This window comes from Microcaecilia unicolor, chromosome 1 (assembly GCF_901765095.1).
Source record: "Microcaecilia unicolor chromosome 1, aMicUni1.1, whole genome shotgun sequence".
Taxonomy (NCBI): Eukaryota; Metazoa; Chordata; class Amphibia; order Gymnophiona; family Siphonopidae; genus Microcaecilia; species Microcaecilia unicolor.
In genome coordinates, this window is record NC_044031.1 from 723336748 (window position 1) to 723355597 (window position 18850).

The following is an 18850-nucleotide window of genomic DNA, read 5'->3' on the forward strand; positions in this document are numbered from 1 at the left end:
GGGGCAATCCTGGATAGAGGTATAGTGGTTAGGTGCCAAAGGCGACATTGAAGAGGTGGGTTTTGAGTAAGGATTTGAAGATGGGCAGGGAGGGGGCCTGGCGTATGGGCTCAGGGAGTTTATTCCAAGCATGGGGTGAGGCGAGGCAGAAAGGGCGGAGCCTGGAGTTGGCGGTGGTGGAGAAGGGTACTGAAAGGAGGGATTTGTCTTGAGAGCGGAGGTTACGGGTAGGAACATAAGGGGAGATGAGGGTGGAGAGGTAAGGAGGGGCTGCAGATCGAGTGCATTTGTAGGTTAGTAGGAGAAGCTTGAACTGTATGCGGTACCTGATCAGAAGCCAGTGAAGAGACTTGAGGAGAGGGGTGATATGAGTATATCGGTCCAGGCGGAAGATAAGACGTGCAGCAGAGTTCTGAACGGACTGAAGGGGGGATAGATGACTAAGTGGGAGGCCAGTGAGGAGTAGGTTGCAGTAGTCAAGGCGAGAGGTAATGAGAGAGTGGATGAGAGTTCGGGTGGTGTGCTCAGAGAGGAAAGGGCAAATTTTGCTAATGTTATAGAGGAAGAAGCGACAGGTCTTGGCTATCTGCTGGATATGCGCAGAGAAGGAGAGGGAGGAGTCGAAGATGACTCCGAGGTTGCGGGCAGATGAGACAGGGAGGATGAGGGTGTTATCAACAGAGATGGAGAAGTGGGTTTGGGTGGGAAGACAATAAGCTCGGTGTTGGCCATTTTCAGTTTCAGGTGGCGGTTGGACATCCAGGCAGCAATGTCGGATAAGCAGGCCGATATTTTGGCCTGGGTTTCCGCAGTGATGTCTGGTGTGGAGAGATAAAGCTGGGTGTCATCAGCATAAAGATGATATTGGAAACCATGAGATGAGATCAGGGAGCCCAGGGAAGAGGTGTAGATTGAAAAAAGAAGGGGTCCAAGGACAGATCCCTGAGGAACTCCAACAGAGAGCGGGATGGGGGTGGAGGAAGAACCATGAGAATGTACTCTGAAGGTACGGTGGGAGAGATAAGAGGAGAACCAGGAGAGGACAGAGCCCTGGAACCCAAATGAGGACAGTGTGGCAAGAAGTAAATTGTGATTGACAGTGTCAAAAGCGGCGAATAGGTCGAGGAGGATGAAGATGGAGTAGTGACCTTTGGATTTGAGGAACAGGTCATTGCAGACTTTAGATAGTGCCATTTCTGTCGAGTGTAGGGGGCGAAAGCCGGATTGAAGCGGATCGAGGATGGCATGAGAAGAGATAAAATCAAGGCAACGGCTGTGAATGGCGTTCAAGTATCTTGGAAAGGAAGGGTAAGAGGGAAATGGGGCGGTAGTTGGAGGGACAAGTAGGGTCAAGTGATGGTTTTTTGAGGAGTGGTGTGACAACAGCATGCTTGAAGGTGTCAGGGACAGTTGCAGTGGAGAGAGAGAGAGGTTGAGGATATGACAGATGGGGGGGGGTGACAGTAGGAGTGATGGTGTTAAGTAAGTTGGTGGGGATGGGGTCAGAGGAACAGGTGACGCATTTCGAGGAGGAAAGAAGATGGGCGGTTTCCTCTTCAGTGATGTCAGGAAAAGAGGAGAAGGAGGCCTGGGTTGGTTGATTGAGGGAGTGGGTTATAGGGTGAAGAGGAGGAGAAGGTTTGGTGGTGAATTCGAGGATGATCTTCTGCACCTTGTCGCGGAAGTAGAAAGCCAGTGATTGAGGAGAGAGTGAGGGGGGGGGGTGTGTGGGAGCGGAGGGCACTTTGAGGAGGGAGTTAAGGGTGGCGAAGAGACGACGAGGGTTAGAGCTGAGGGAATTAGTCAATTGGGTGTAATAGTCCTGTTTGGCGAGAAATAGGGAGGACTGGAAGGAGGATAGCATGAATTTATAATGAATGAAATCAGTATGGGTGCGAGATTTCCTCCAGAGGCGTTCAGCCGATCGGGCGCAGGAGCGAAGGTATCGGGTGCAAGGGGTCAGGCAGGGCTGGGGATTAGTACGCCTTGTGGGACGGGAGATAGATGGTGCAAGGGTGTCCAGAGCAGAGGAGAGAGTGGCATTGTAAGTGGAGACAGCTTTGTCGACAGACTCGGAGGACATGATGGAAGGGAGGAGATTAGAGATATTAGACGATAAGGTGGGAGGGTCGACAGCCTGGAGATTCCTGGAAGTAGTGGTTAGTGTTGGGCGGGACTGAGGGGGAGGGTGATGAAGTGTGAAGGTGATCAGGTGATGGTCAGAGAGAGGAAGAGCTGAGGCGCAGAAATTGGAGGGTGAGCAGGTAGAGGAGAGGACGAGGTCAAGACAGTGGCCAGATTGGTGAGTGGGGGTGATGGAGCTCAGTTGAAGGTTGAAGGAGGAGGTTAGAGTCAGGAACTGAGAAGCGTACGAGTCGGATGGGTTATCAGTGTGTATGTTAAAGTCTCCAAGAATGAGGGATGGGGATGAGGGCTCAAGAAAAACGCAGAGCCAGGCATCGAAGTCGGTAAGGAAGGAAGAGAGGAACTTATCAGGGGGGCGGTAAATGACTGCAACTCTGAGTGGCAGTGGGTAGAATAGACGGATGGAGTGAACTTCAAAGGATGAGAAGCAGTGAGACTGCGGTAGGAGGAGAGGTTGAAAACTGCAGTAGGGCGAAAGTAGTAACCTGACGCCGCCTCAAAGAGCTCCGGGCTCAACAGCCCTCGGAGCTGAAACTCTTCATCATCGGCATAAAAACATCTCCCGTTGTAATTAAATTGCAATCACTTGTTTATTCCTTTCAGTTTTCAAATTGTGATACAATATCCCCTAGAGAACAAAACAGTCACTTAGTTGCTCTGTTGTCGTGATGTGTCTGTAGGGTTGCAAGTTAATTGTGATTAACGTGTTATTTATCAGCTGCGATTTAAAAAAAAAAAATGACTTGCCGCTAATGAAATTAATCACTCCCCCACATCTACCAGTGGCACGATTGGCATCTGTCCCTGCACTTCTCTCCTTCACCCACTGCCCTGTATCTTCAGTGTCCTATATGCTGCTTTTCCTTCCCCTTGCTTCAGAGGCTTCCTCTGACCAGAGTTTCCCCGTCTAATGCAATTTCTGGTTTCCTCAGTGGCTGGATGAGCAGAGGGAGCCTCTGGAGCATAGACACTGCTGTGCTGCTTCTGCTGTCTAAGCAACTTTGACGGTACAGGGGACCAGGTGAGAGAGGGATGTGCAGAAAGGGAGGAGAGAGGGAGCAATATTGGACCTGGGAGAGGGAGGCAGGAGAGAGGGAGATGGGACACAGGGCAGAAATGAGATGCTGGCAGGTGGGACCCGGGGGAGGGGGGGAAGAGGCATGAAAGGAGGGAAGAGAGGAATAAATGTTGGACCTGGTTGGGGGGGCAGAGGGGAGGGAAGGAAGAGAAGGATAGTTTGTCCCGAAGGATGGAGGGGATGAAAGGAAAGGAGAGAGGGACAGTGTTGGACCCAGAGGGGGGAGGGAAGGGTAGGTTCTTGTCACGAGGGGCAGAAGGGATGGAATAAAAGGAGGAGAGAGGGAGTGATGTTGGACTCCGGGTGGGGGGAAGCGTAGGGAAGGAAGGGAGAGATTGACACGGTAGAAATAAGATGCTGGCAGGCTAGACACAGGGAAGCTTGCAGGCTGGATACAGTGGTGGTAGTGGGGAGATGCTGGCAGGCTGGATACCACAATTAATGGCATCAGAATTTGAATTGGAATGCAGCCCTAATTTTTGTCATCTAGAAAGGATTTGCATACAGCAGCACCAATCACTACCTTTACAATATATATTCAAAGTGAACCTAAGGATTCTTTAAATTAGTTCTCTGATGTGCTTGTTCAGTTTGGAGTACAGTAAAATTGAATGGTAATTTTGTAAGGCAGTGTGATGGCAAACATATGAAGTAGTGCTATATGCTATCATTATCTCAGATACAAAACTATTTGCAGTATTGCCTGTTCAAACAGCCTGCATTGATGCTATATGTGTTGTATCTTTGTAGCATGGGGCTGACGTCAATGCCAAGGACATGCTGAAGATGACAGCTCTTCACTGGGCCACGCAACACAATCACCAAGATGTTGTTGAACTTTTAATCAAATATGGAGCAGATGTCCACTCACAGAGTAAATTTTGTAAGACTGCATTTGACATATCTCTGGATAATGGGAATGAAGATATAGCAGAAATATTACAGGTAACATCTAAATTGGTACTCAGAATTACTGTACAAAAAGATATTTGTTCAAGAAAGCTGTGACTTTTCAAAATAGAAACCCTTTATATTTTTTTTCATCCATCTGAAATTTACTTTATCTTAAATTGATGGTTGCTTTCCAACAGATGACACCTTTTAACATATTACTTAGAAACAGAAAACAATGGCAGATAAAGACCATATGACTGATCAAAACTGCCCATCTATACCATGTGCTATTCCTTCCTCTCCCTTAGAGATCCTATGTGCTTGACCTACACTTTATTGAATTCAGTGTCATGGTCTTACCGTAACTCGGCAGTCCTGGTCATGTTGAACGGGAGGAGCCATCTACTGGAGCCAGGATCGCACTGCTGACACGCAGCGGGAGGAGTTTCCCCGCTCTTCACGGGACCTATTCTTCTGCACCGGTGCCCCTTCAATGATGTCAGACACCAGGAACTAGGCTGAACCCCGGCTGCCCCTAGCCCCCAGCTGCCCCTAGCCTGACACTCTTGCGTCGTTAGCAACCCTAACTGCTACCTTGCTCCTGTGGGTCCTGAGATGTGTTCCTGCTGCTCTCTTGACCAGCTAGTTCCATCTGCCTGTGTGTGTGGGTTCTAGCAAAAATTATGGGGCATGTACAACAGAAATGTTCCATATGGTCTCTTTTGTCCTCTTTCTTACAAAGCTCATACCACTATACTCAATATACTATATTATAGTAAATAAACACACCTCCTCTTCTACAGGATTTCTATCCATGTTTAATATTACAGACACCATATTCTCCACACCTCAATGCCCTGGGAACAGCAATTTTAGTATTCTTAGTATTTTTTGTATTACTTCACTGTTGCATTTTTTCTCATTACTAATATTTTGAGTACCTTTTCAAGATGGCACATGTTTGTTTAGGTCTTTTACTGTCTACCTTTATAACTGATACCGTTAATAATTTTGTCATGTGCGATTTATACTTATACTAAATTTCTTGTATTTTTATGTATAAAATCAATAAAATTTCTGGAAACAAAAACCCAAAACAAAACCAAAATCCAAATAAAGAGCGTAAACTATAACCTCTGACACAACCAGACACACATGAAAATTTTTTTTTTTAATGATTACATCCCAATTCCAAACACTTTCTCATACCCAGACAAATACCTTCACTTCAGAAGTCAAAAACTACAATTTCCACCCACTCCCACATGATTCCACGATCACAAATCAGTTTTTTACACAAACCTGGATGACTGTCAGTGACACACAGTTTCACTCCACACAGCGGCACTGTTTATGCAAATTCTGATGCATAAAAAGAAAACCGGGAAAAAAACCCAAACACTAGATCCCATTAAGAAAAAACTTTCCAGGGTGGGAAATAGCCGGGAGGGAATAGTCCCCCTTGAGTGGGAATTTGTCAGAGGGTATAGCCCTAGGTGGGAACTGTCAAGGGGGGTGGGGGGTTGGTGGATGTGAACTGTTTGGTGGGAACTCGCTGGATACCTTCAGCTCACTTATATCACGCTTAGCAGGCCAACTGCTGATATTTAGCAGCACTTAACCAGGCTGTGCCACTGAATTTTGGCACTAACCACCCATCTTAAATCTGAGCAGCAGAGGGCTGTTATGAGGGCAGAGTTGGAGTGGAGTTGACAGTTATCTATCATGATACCATCCTGCCTCAGGGAACTCACACAGTTGCATCTATCCATTGTTGAAAAATAATGGCATCTACTCAAACAGTGCAAATAACAAAAACACTCAACCGTATTCTATTCATATGATTGACCAAATCAATGGTATCCATTCTGTTTCAGTGTTTAAACCCATGGACATAATTCAACCCAATATTTAAAACCATTTAACTGGCAGGAACGGCTCCTGACCAGTTAAATGGCACTTAAACTGGCTATTCAGCAATATTCAGTGGGAGATAGCCAGCTATCTCCTGTTGAATATTGACAGTTAGCGCTTGGCTGATAGCCGGTTATTTGCCAAATATTTAGTGCATTTCTGGCTCAGGGGTCCTTTTACCAAGCAGCAGGAAAAAGAGCCCTGCGCTAGCAGCGGGGTCCGTTTTTCCCATGCCCCAGGGCTCTTTTTACCGCAGTGCGTTAAAAAAAACCCCTGCACAAGTGGCCATGCGGTAGGGAACCCTTACCACCATCCATTGAGGTGGCGATAAGGGCACCTGCGCTAACCTGGCAGTAACTGGACAGCACGCAGCGATGTTCGATTACAGCCGGGTTATCGCCGTGCAAGCCATTTACGGGGGTTTTCTATTTCTCCCAGAAATGGCATGGGCTCAGGCTGGGACTACTGCCATTGGCTATATTGGGCTGGTGGTAGTCCCGGAAGAGCAAGCAGTAAGCCCACATTGGGCTTCTGCTGCTCTGTAAAAGGGCCCCTCAGTTTGGTGGCCAAATTTCACTACCAAACTAGCTGGAATATCTTTGGCCAGTTTTAAACTTAACTGGCCAGTGCTGATTATTGACTTGGCTGGATAAATTTAAACTGGCCAAAAAACACCGGGATATTTAATGCCGGTCACCGGAAATAGCCCAGCATTGAATATCCGGGCTCAGTGCTGAATGCAGGAGACAGCCCAGCTAGCTACCTTCCGTGGTCTGAATATCGGGCCCAATTGTCTCTAGCAAATAGATACCGTATTGTTCTCTGTAATTTATTTATTGATTTGGTTGCCTCCTCACCAAATTGAGCCCTATAATGGCAGTGTATTTTACCCAAGACCATAAAACATGTTTCTAATACAGTGCATATTTGTGAGAACTGGAACTATTTATTAGCAGTATGCTACAAATATTTTGTTTTGTTTTCTAGATTGCTATGCAGAACCAGATTAACACAAATCCAGAAAGTCCAGACACGGTTACAATACATACGGCGACACCTCAGTTTATCATTGGACCTGGAGGGGTAGTGAACCTAACAGGTCTGGTATCTTCACCAAATTAATCAAAAACAGCAGGTATCCATTTGTATGTAGGAAAGCTATTAGGATTTTGATACTCTAGTAGATATTCACCATATTCTGAACTGACAGTTGGTGAAAATAATGGTAAGATGATTGCAAGTTTTCATTCCTTTTGGTTCTTTTTAATAAAGAGGTATGCATTATATTCATGGATTTAGAGTAATCTATTATGATAGCTCATAATAGCAAATAGTAGCTTTATTGCTTCATCCATTTTATTTATTTATGCAGACTACAAGGGGTTTTTTTGTTTAGTTTTTTTCAGGTATAAGACTAATTATAGATCCATTATTTTGATCTAAATATTTCAACTGACATCATAAATGATATTCTCATTTATAGCTGTGTAACATATCCATTTGCGTGAAATAGGTACTCATGTATATACTTATTTTGTAATAGATATAGTGTTTCAACAGTTTTTATTTTCCTGTTCTAGATGAATCTGGAGTATCTTCCACAGTACAGTTTGGGAATTCATCAACATCAGTACTAGCTACATTAGCAGCTTTAGCAGAAGCCTCGGCACCATTGTCTAATGCATCAGATACACCAGGTTAGAAACCAGTATATTATTTCTCTTACGGGAGATGGTACAGCCTAGGGGCCAGAATCACTGAACATGAAGTTAGGAAAGCATCTCAGAAAAGACTGCTTTTGTTAAAACCATGGATTTTGGTGAAGGAATTCTTCTCGGAGGACAAGCAGGATAGCGTCCTCACAGATAGACTGTTGTCTGCTGTCATTTTCTATCTAGTCTCCCCATCGATACCGTCTACTAATATGTACTATTCCTTCCTGTCCCTTAGAGATCCTCTGTGCTTGTCCCACACTTTATTGAATTCGCATACAGCCTTTGTGTCCACCACATCCACCAGAAGGCCATTCCACACTTTTCTGTAAAAAAGTATTTGCTTACATTACTCTATCCCCTTTCACCCCATTGTATGCCCTCTCATTCCAGAGCTTCCTCCTGTGTATATATGTCATAGAGGTATTTCAACATCTCTCTCATATCTCCCTTCTCTCTCCTTTTTTCTAAAGTATACATATTGAGACCTTTATCTGTCCCTATATGCTTTATGTAGAGGATCACTGACCCTTTTAGTAGGTGCTCTCTGGACTGACTCTATCCTGTTTATATCTTTTTGAACGTGTGGTGATGTCATCTGATGAAGGCTGTGGGGAGAAGCTTCCACAGTTCAGATTTTTCTGGAAGCTTTTGAGAAGCCCTACAATGCATATGTGCAAATTTCACCTCATTGCTGTTATGTGGAACCTTGCTTAGTTTTCTTTCTTCTCTGGAGCTTGAGTAACTTTTGCCTTATACAGTTTCCGTCATGTCCATTCTTATTAGGTTTATTCCCCTAGCTATCTTAGAAAGATTTCTAGTCCACTTTAAAGTTTTTTTTCTGTTTTGTGTGTTTGTCAACTTGAGCCTCTTTACAGAATTAGGAATGGTCTGATGGGTTATTTTTTTGAAGATTGAATTGCTTGATTTTGCTGTGGCTGTTTTTTAAATTTTTATTGTTTTTTTTTTTCCGCTCACTTGTGCACATCGTTTGCACTTGACTATCTCAAGCACTTGTTTCTGTGTGTTTTCCTAGTCTTTTTAAAGACTGAATCACTTATATAGATAGCGATTATTTGTCCATATATCAACTGTGACTTCTTTTAAGACTCCTGAGGCAGGGATCAAGCCAAAACATGGTGCCATGTTGAGTCTTTTACATTTTGCAATAAAGTCTTGTGCTTTGTGAACATCTGGATTTTTTCATCACTTTTCTCTTGGTGTGGAAATGTCCTGTTGCATATACTATTCTTTGGTTTCTATTCTTTTTTTGGCAACATCTCCCAAATGAAAGTCTCAAACAGCTTAGTAATTCCTCTTTTCTTTACCTTTCCTTTTATTTTTAGTAGTTTTTCAGCACTCCAAGTTTCCTTTCATTTTTACAACCTGCTAGGCCATTTTTAGGCCAGAGCACCAACCTCAATTGGTACTTCCCCTTTTTTTGGCTCAAAATTGAGGAGTTTAATTTGGCAGCAGTTTTTTTTTTTTTTTTTTTTGATGTCTCAAGAACCCCAGTGGCTTCAAAAGCTGAGGACACAGAGGGCATGGCAGGCCCAACAGGAGAAACGTTTTGGCTCCTCGAAAGATTGGTGCATCAACATCAGCACCAGAAGCATTGACCTTGATGACTGCCAAGGCTTCAACATCCATTGGGACTGCACCACCTCTCTCGACACTGGGCACTGAGAGTATGCCCCGGGACTGGTCAGCATCGGATCCAACACCGAGGACGTGTACAGGTTCAACATTGTCCGCATCAGGGGAAGCTCAAGAAACACAAGCATCGGTTTTCTTGATTACATAGTAACATACATAGTAAATGACGGCAGAAAAAGACCTGCATGGTCCATCCAGTCTGCCCAACAAGATAAACTCATATGTGCTACTTTTTGTGTATACCCTACTTTGATTTGTACCTGTCCTCTTCAGGACACAGACCGTATAAGTCTGCCCAGCACTATCCCCGCCTTCCAACCACCAGCCCTGCCTCCCACCACCGGCTCTGGCACAGACCGTATAAGTCTGCCCAGCACTATCCCCGCCTCCCGCCACCGGCTCTGCCACCCAATCTCGGTTAAGCTCCTTAGGATCCATAGTGCTGGGAGCACTGGGACATCGGCATCGCTGATACCCAAGAAGCACCAGCAGCAAGAGGAATGCTCCTCCTTTCTGGAAGAGGTGCAGGTGCAGAAGTCTCCAAGGTACCTGCTACCGGTTCAGTACTGATGCCTTCTCAGGCTGCCTCCCTCCTGGAACCCCTCCTTTTCCGATGCCTTCATTCGATGGGTGGTTCCAAGCCATGCTTAGGGAAGAGCTGGCGCAGATGTTGCAGCAGCAGACTGCTCAGGTATCTAGGGCACTTGTGCCAGCTGCGGATCACCCCCAGATTCTCCCGTGAGGCTTCTTCTATGTCTGTACAGACATCTTCGACACTGGCACCTCGAAGGGTGTCGACATCGAAGCATACGGTACTGCTCTTGACATTGGAGGAGGAAGCTTCCCCAGAGTTGGAGGGTAGGGCTATACCTCGGCACTCTTCGGGGCATGGACATGGTTCTACTGAGTCGAGGGAGGCACAGACTCACTCAGCTCACTCATGGGACTCGGAGGAAGACCAACATTACTTCTCAGAGGATGCTTCATATGGCATTCCCTCTGATCCCAACTCAAAAGAGATGTAAATCTCCACCTGAGAGTCTCTCTTTAACTGGTTTTGTGAGGGAGATGGCTTCTGCCATTCTGTTTAACTTAGAGACAGAGGAGGAGCCCAGAGCAGAAATGTTAACTATGCTGGTCTATGAGTCTCCTGCTAAGGAAGGAGCCACGGTACTGTTGCACCCTATCCTTAAAGATGCACTGATGAAGAATTGGGAATCTCCCCTCGGTGCAGGTGGCACCAAAGAAGGTGGATATGCAGTATCGTATCCAAAAGGCTCTGGGATTTGAGAAGGCTTAATTGTCTCACAACCCTCTGGTGGTTGAATCTGCCCTCAAATGAGTTAGGAGCTCCAGGACTCATGCCTCGGCACCCCCAGGTAGGAGCTCGGACACTAGAGGAAGGAAGGGAGGAAAACATTTCAGGCCTCAATGCTTATTGCTTGCATCCAGTCCTACCAGCTCTACATGAGCCTTTACTTGCAGACTCTGGTCCGCAGTACAATTAATCCGACAGATTCTCTCCCACAGGAGCAAACCACTGAGCTTTACCAGTTGGCCAGTAAGCAGCTGGAGTGTAGAAAACATCTGGCCAGAGGGGCTTATGACTATTTTGATGTGGCGTTCAGACTTTCCAAATGGGTGTGGGATGCACAGACTTTCGTGGCTGCATATCTCTGACCTGGAAGTAGCGGTTCAGGAGGGGTTGGCAAATGTCCCTTGCTGAGGGGACAACTTGTTTGGAGATGAGGTGGAGGAGGTTGCTGACCTCATAAAGAAACACACAGACACCAAATTTTTTGGCACCTACCAGGTGCATCCTCTTCCTCTCAGAGGTTTTCGAGTGGCCTAGACAGCAACCCTCCTGCTCTCAAAGGCTTAGGTTCCCGCCATCTTCCTATGCTGCCCAACAGTCCCAAGGCTAGCATTCTCGGCCTTGCCATTCCTGTCCTCAGAAGTCCTAGCCGGCACCCCGGTCAAAGCAAGGGAAGAGCTTTTGACTGGCTCCAGGAAAGCATTGCCACACTCAAAGTAGCCGTTCTGGACAGCCTACTGGTGGGGAGGAAGCTGAAATCTTTCCATCACAGGTGGTCCCTTGTTACCTCTAACCAGTGGGTTCTTCAAATAGTCCGTCTCGTTTATTCCCTCCATTGGCATCAAAAATCTCCAAATTGCCCACGGAGAGCATTGCCACACTCAAAGTAGCTGCCCTAGACAGCCTACTGGTGGGAAGGAGGCTGAAATTTTTCCATCACAGGTGGTCCCTTGTTACCTCTAACCAGTGGGTTCTTCAAATTGTCCAGCTCGTTTATGCCCTCCATTGACATCAAAAATCTCCAAATTGCCCACGGAGAGCATTATCACTCAGCACAAGCAGGTACTTGTAGAGGAAATCTTTGCCCTTCTCCAAGTCAGAGTGAAGAAGGAAAGGGATTCTATTCCAGATACTTCCGTGTGCCCAAGAAAATGAAGGGATTTTGACCCATTCTAGACCTAAGGGCCCTGAAAAATTCCTGGTCAAAGGAAAGTTCAGGATGATTTTCCTGTGCACCCTTCTCCCCATGATTCAGGCAAATGACTGACTGTGCTTTCTGGATTTAAAGGATGCCTGTACCCACATTTTGATACTTCCTGTGACTGGGATGTATCTCAGATTTCAAATAGGGAACCACCACTACCAGTACCGCATACTGCCATTTGGCCTCGCATCAGCTCCCAGGGTATTCACCAAATGTCTAGTGGTATTAACGGCATATCTACGCAGGCTGGGAGTGTATGTGTTTCCCTGTCTGGACAATTGGCTGGTCAAGAGCACATCACAGGAGGGAGCATCCGAGTCCGTGTGCCTAACTACTCGGATACTGGAGTTACTAGGATTCATTGTGAACTACCCCATGTCCCATCTTCTCCCAATCCAGTGATTGGCGTGCATAGAAGCCCTGCTAGATACATTGCAGGCTTGGCTTTTCTTCCACAGGCGAGAGCGGATATCTTATCAACGCTGTCCTCATTGGTCCAAGCCAGCAAGCATATCACAGCTCATCAGATGTTGAGATTAATGGGCCACATGGCCTCAACAGTGCATGTCACTCCCATGGCACATCTCCACTTGAGAGAAGCAGTGAACCCTAGCTTCCCAGTGGTCTCAGGTGACTGGGAACCTAGCGGATGTTATCCAGATTTCTCCAGCGTTGACTCATCACTTCTCTGGTGGACAATTTGGACAAATTTGGTTGTGGGACTATCATTCCAAATCCCACCTCCTCAGAAGATGCTAACAATGGATGCATCCAACCTAAGATGGGGAGCTCTTGTGGATGGGCTTCACACCCAAGGAGCTTGGTCAGTTCAGGAAATGGACCTTCATATCAATCTCCTCGAGCTCAGGGCTATTTGGAATGCTCTAAAGGCGTTCAGAGATCAGCTGCAAAACTAAATTGTTCTTATCCAAATGGACAACCAGGTTGTTTTATGTAACAAGTGTGGGGGGGGGGGGTATGGGATCCTACCCCTTGTGGCAGTGGTCCCTCCTTTACGGCATGGACCTCTGGGCCATATACCTTCCAAGAAAGGACAGCTACCTGGCGGACAGACCTAGCAGGGTTTTGCAACCACATTAGTCTCTAAATATGGACATAATCCGCAGGATCTTCTGATCATGGGGCACCCTCTCGGATCTTTCTGCCACTCATCTCAACAACAGTTCTGTTCCACGCCCAGATCACATGGCAGTCTAGTGCTGTATGCATTTCTCCTGCACTGGAGAGAGGGTCTCCTATATGCCTATCCTCTAATTCCTTTCATAGAGAAGACTGCTGAAACTCAAGCAAGATCAGGGAGCTATGATCCCCATCATGCCATACTGGCCGAGGTAGATCTGGTTTCCTCTTCTTCTGGAATTATCCTCCAAAGATTTGTGGAGATTGAATTGTTTTCTGACCCTCAACATGCAGAATGAGGGGTCTCTTTCCTGCATCCCAACCTCCAATCCCTGTCCCTCACTGCTTGGATGTTGAGAGCATAGAATTTGAAACCTTAGATTTGCCAGAGGGTATCTCCCGCATCTTGCTGGCTTCCATGAAAGATTCCACTAAGAGGTGTTTGTTACTTATTTAAGTGGAGGAGGTTTGCTGTATGGTGAGAGGACAAACCTCCGACATGACATGTTTTGCCCCTAGGGCTGTTTCAAGGACTTCCCCTGCAAACAAAATATGCCCTTATCAATTAATATGTTAAAAGGAAACCCCTATGTTCAGAAAGCCTCCTATTAACATCTTACTTAACAAACCCGATTACCTCTATGCTATTTCATCACTCGCTCCACATCAAAAAGCTTAATCTGCCAAGATGGCGACGGCGTGCTTATTGCTTCTTAAATCTTACTTCCTACTCATGACGTGACCCAACCTCTGGACCCTGATTGGCTATAGCAATGATCTCCATTCTGATTCTGCATTTAATCCCTTCGGCTCTACTATATTTAATTTGAATATCCACTGTTGCTCTTTATAATTGAGAACACTATCTACTGAACCAACCTCCCTCCCCACTTGTATGTGATCAATAATGCGCCATTTAATATCAATTACTGCGTGTCCTGAAGTTAGCCAGTTGTTCACCAATGGGGCTTGGATGTTTTCAGTGGTGATGCGGGATTTGTGTTCAGCCAATCGTACTTTAATCGGTCGACTACTTCTTCCTACATAAACTAAGTTACAAGGACAATTTATGATATACACCACATTCCTAGACTCACAGTTTGTCCTGTCCCTAACCTTGATTTCCCACCCTGTTTGGGGGTCTTCCCACACTTTGGCCTCATACATAAACTTACACCATTGGCAATGCCCACAACTTGTATGGGTTTCCCTTCTTTCCCCTTCTTCAGGAACTCTAAATTTGTTCCTACTAAGATATTCTCCTATGATTTTGCCCCTTTTATATGCCACTACAGGAAACTCCTTAAAACAAGAAAATAATTGCATGACATGCCAATGTTTTTTAAGAATCTCTACCACTTTTTTGCTAACATTCTTATAGGGGAGCACACATACTAACTATTCCTCCCTCATCTCTTTGCTCTCCTGAAGCAGTAAAGGACGCTGGGCAAATCTTGCTCTAAGATATGTATTTTTTTTTTAATAGATGATGAAGGGTATCCTCTCAATAAATCTCTGTTTCAGTATTTTTGATCGTGATTTGAACTCGTCCATAGTGGAGCAGATCCTCCGTAAATGGAGGAACTGGCTTACAGGAAGATTATATTTTAATGGATACTGATGGAAACTGCAAATTGTAGCAAAGTATTTCGTTCTACCAGTTTCCTGTATAGTGTGGTATACAACCGATTCCCTCGTTTAATGATTTTTGCATCCAAAAATTCCATATCTGAATAACTATAATGCTTGGTGAATTTAATGTGGGGGTCTAATGAATTCAAACATTCAACAAATTCATTCAACGCACTCTCTGAACCTGTACATAAGAAAAATATATCGTCCAGAAATCTTTTCAAAAATCCGACTGCTTGAAATTTGTCCGGATATATAAATCTGGATTCCAACTCGGCAATGTATAGGGTGGTCACCGACGGGGCTAAATGTTGCCCCCATAGCAACTCCTTGTGTCTGTTGGAAAAACTGGTCCTCATACAAAAATAATTATATTGGATAACCAAACGGCCCAACCCCATCAAAAAAAACTGTAGAAATTTGTTCTGTATCTGGATGAGCTTGTAATGTATGTTAAATGATTTCTAATGCCCCCTCCTGGGGTATCTGGGTATATAAAGCAACTATATCCAATGAAACCAACCACATAGTGTCCATCTCATATGTAATAGTTTCCAGTTCTCTTAAAAAATGAGAGGTATATCGAATATATGATGGAATCTTTGGCACTTGTATCTTCAAAAAAGTGTCCACAAATTTAGACACAGGTTCCAAAATCGATGATCTCGTTGAAACTATTGGACGACCTGGGGGTAATTCCACACTTTTATGTACCTTTTGGCACAAAATAGATTTTTGGAGTCTGTGGTCGAGATTCTAACAAAAGGTTGGCTTCCTTGGTTGTCAACATGTTTCTTTTTAAGGCGGGTTCAACCAGCCCTTTAATTTGTTCTTGTAGCATTATTAGCGGATCTTCCTGGAGCTTAAAATAAGCTTCCACGTTATTTAACTGTTTACTTGCCTCCTGTTGATATTGTTCTCTTCCCCAGATAACTGTGGCTCCTCCTTTGTCTGCTTTTAATATGATAATAGACTACTCTTGCTGTAATTCTTTTAATGCCTCCCTTTGGGATTGAGAAAAGTTCTCCTGTCCCTTAGTCACTTGATATATCTGCTTCTTCATGTAATCCAAATCCGGAAACACTAAGCTCTTGTATGTCGATACCACTGCATTCATCGGTCCCGGTGGACACCATTTAGAAGCTCACTTACAAATGGAGATGTCAATAGTTTGAGGATGATCAAAAAAATATATTTTACATTGTAGCTTTCTGAAAAATTTGTACAAAGAAATTCTCAGGCCTCAAGCACAAGGCATTAGATCCCCTCACTTGTCCTACCCAGAAACTGGTTGAATACTTTCACCTCTCAGAGTCTGGTTAGAAAATCAACTCTATAAGGGTTCATCTCAGTGCAATTAATTCTTATCTTCACCGTGTGGGAGGTAAGCCCATCTCTGTACAGCCTCTGGTTGCTCACTTCATGTGAGGCTTGTTTATTGAGAGAGTCCCCAGTCAAACCTCCACTTGTGTCATGGGATGTCAATGTTGTCCTCACCCAGCTGATGAAAGCTCCTTTTGAGATGCTTAATTCCTGTCATCTGAAGTATTTGACCTGGAAAGTTTTAGGTCTGGTGGTGGTCATTTCACCTTGCAGGGTCAGAGAGCTGCAAACCCTTGTAGCTGACTCAACTTACACTAAGTTTCACCACAATAGAATAGTTCTCAGCACACACACTAAGTTCCTTACTAAGGTAGTGTCAAAGTTCCATCTCAATCAATCATTCTACCAACATTTTTCCCAAAACCACATTACCATCCTGCCAAGAATGTTCGGCATACCTTGGATTGTAAGTGAGCCTTAGCCTTCTATCTGGAGAGGGCTAAAGCCCATAGACAGTCCACACAGCTTTTTATTTCTTTTGACCCAGACAGGAAGGGGGTAGCTGTCAGCAAATGCACAATTTCCAGTTGGCTAGCAGATTGCATCTCCTTTACTTATGCTCAGGCTGGGCTGACTCTAGACGGTCATGTCAAGGCTCATAAGGTCAGGGCCATGACTTCACTGGTAGCCCACCTGAGGCCAGCCTCCATAGATGAGATTTGCAGAGCTGCAACATAGACTTCAGTCTATACATTCAGCGTTCACTACTGTCTGGAGCAAGACTCCCAAGCGATAGCTGGGTTTGGTCAGATGGTTTTTCAGAATTTGGGTCTAGAATCCAACACCATTCCCCTAGTCCTATTTGTTTTCTGTCCCAGGCCGTCTTAACCAAAGGTCATCAACTTTTTTTTTTTTTTATCATGTTAGGCTGTGCCTGTTGCAGGTCTCTTTTTTTTCTCCTTTTTATTTAAGACAGCCTGGTAGCTAGGGATTTCCAACAGTAAGAATATTTGCATCCTGCTAGTCCTCAGAGAAGATGAAGTTACTCACCCGTAGCAGGTGTTGTTCAAGGACAGTAGGGTGGCTATTCTACTAGACTGGACTGGTCCTGTGTGATGACAGTGGGTGAGGAGGCACATGCGTGCATGGTGGGCTGCTTCCAAAGACTTTAAGAAGGAACTCTGGGGAGCACTTGACCATGGCAGGCTACTTGACATCACCCACCAGGAAAAATATCCATACTGCTGTCCTCAGAGACCATCTGCTACAGGTGAGTAGCTCTTTCCTTTAATTGTTCTTAAATTCTGGCAGTGAGGCCTGAAAGTTCTTTATAGAATTTTATATTAGCAGCATGTGGATTTTTGATATTATGGAGGAGTGTAATGGTTAGAGCAGTGGCCTAAGAACTAGGGAAACTTGATTTCAAATTCCAGTGTGACTTGTTGTGATTGTGTGCAAGTCATTTATCCCTCCATTACTTCAGGTACAGCCTGAGATTCTAAGTTCTCCATGGCCAGGAAAATATAAGAACATAACATAACAAAAGAATAGCCATATTGGGTCAGACCAATGGTCCATCTAGCCCAGTATCCTGCTTCCAACAGTTGCCAATCCAAGTCACAAGTACCTGGCAGAAACCCAAATAGTAGTAAGAAACCATGCTACCAATCCCAGAGCAAGCAATGGCTTCCCCCATGTCTATCTCTATAGCAGACTATGCACTCTTCCTCCTAGAACTTGTACAAAACTTTTTAAAACCCAGATACACTAACCACTGGTACCACATCCTCCGGCAGTGAGTTCCAGAGCTTAACTATTCTTTGAGTGAAAAGAAATATTTCCTTCCATTTGTTTTAAAAGTGTTTCCATGTAATTTCATTGAGTGTCCCCTGGTCTTTTGTATTTTTTGAAAGAGCCTGTTCTACACAGGATTTTGTGGAGCTCAGTCGTTATGTCTCCCCTCAACCTTTTCTTTTCCAATCTACTGTATCAGATTGTATCTCATCTTGAGATAGAACTGAACAAAAAAGACCTGAGTCAAATCCAAAATTCCTTTCCTTCCCTTTTACACAGTATAATTTTGTATTATTGTTCATGCTGAGTAAAATACTGATTTACTTTCATACATAAATATTTTTTATGAGTGTTTTTGTTATTTCTGGAGTGGTGACATACATGCAGAAACTTCTTTAGAAAGCAGTGATTGCCATAATTAATTTAATGCAAGTCATTGTAAGTAATAGTGTAATTAATTGAAAAGATGAAAGCTGGAGTTGTGCCTAGTTCTTGTCTGATCTCTGACATTCCCTAGATGAGCTATGAGACCTTAGTTTTGAAATATATTGTGCATATGGAAAATATTCAACAGAATGGCAGAGACTGCTGAAAAAAATCAAAGCACAGAATGGGATGAATGGACTTGAGATGCTTACTGATTGTACTACTGCTTTTTTGTGCCATGACATTTTCTGGGTTTTGAATAACATTATTTCCCCTTGTATTGCCCTGGACTTTAAAGTAAGATACGGCAAAATCTGGATGTAATTTTCTTTTGATTATGATTTGAAGAGCAAATAAAGATTATTATTTCCTTTTCTTCTTAGGGGGAAAACTCTTTATGAATGGTACCTGTAATAGTTAAGGTGACGTATGATATTCTTCTTGCAGCAAGCAGCTTGTTTTCAAAACAAGTTGATACTGCTGAAGATATCTTTGAGTGGAATGAGTGTGAGGTGTTGTTTTCATTGTTACAGCTGTTATTTATTTTATTTTAATTTTTTTTTTTTTTTGTTACATTTGTACCTTGTGCTTTCCCACTCATGGCAGGCTCAATGCGG

General features: G+C 44.3%; 1 protein-coding gene across 2 annotated transcripts in view; it reads left to right on the plus strand.

The window, feature by feature from the left end:
- Positions 1 to 18850, plus strand: part of GABPB1 (GA binding protein transcription factor subunit beta 1) — a 43977-nt gene that overhangs the window by 8382 nt on the left and 16745 nt on the right. For both annotated transcript variants that reach the window (XM_030189600.1, XM_030189599.1), the window contains exons 4-6: positions 3974 to 4168; positions 7019 to 7130; positions 7612 to 7728. In XM_030189600.1, the coding sequence (XP_030045460.1) occupies positions 3974 to 4168; positions 7019 to 7130; positions 7612 to 7728 (424 nt within the window). The remainder of the gene's footprint in view (positions 1 to 3973; positions 4169 to 7018; positions 7131 to 7611; positions 7729 to 18850) is intronic.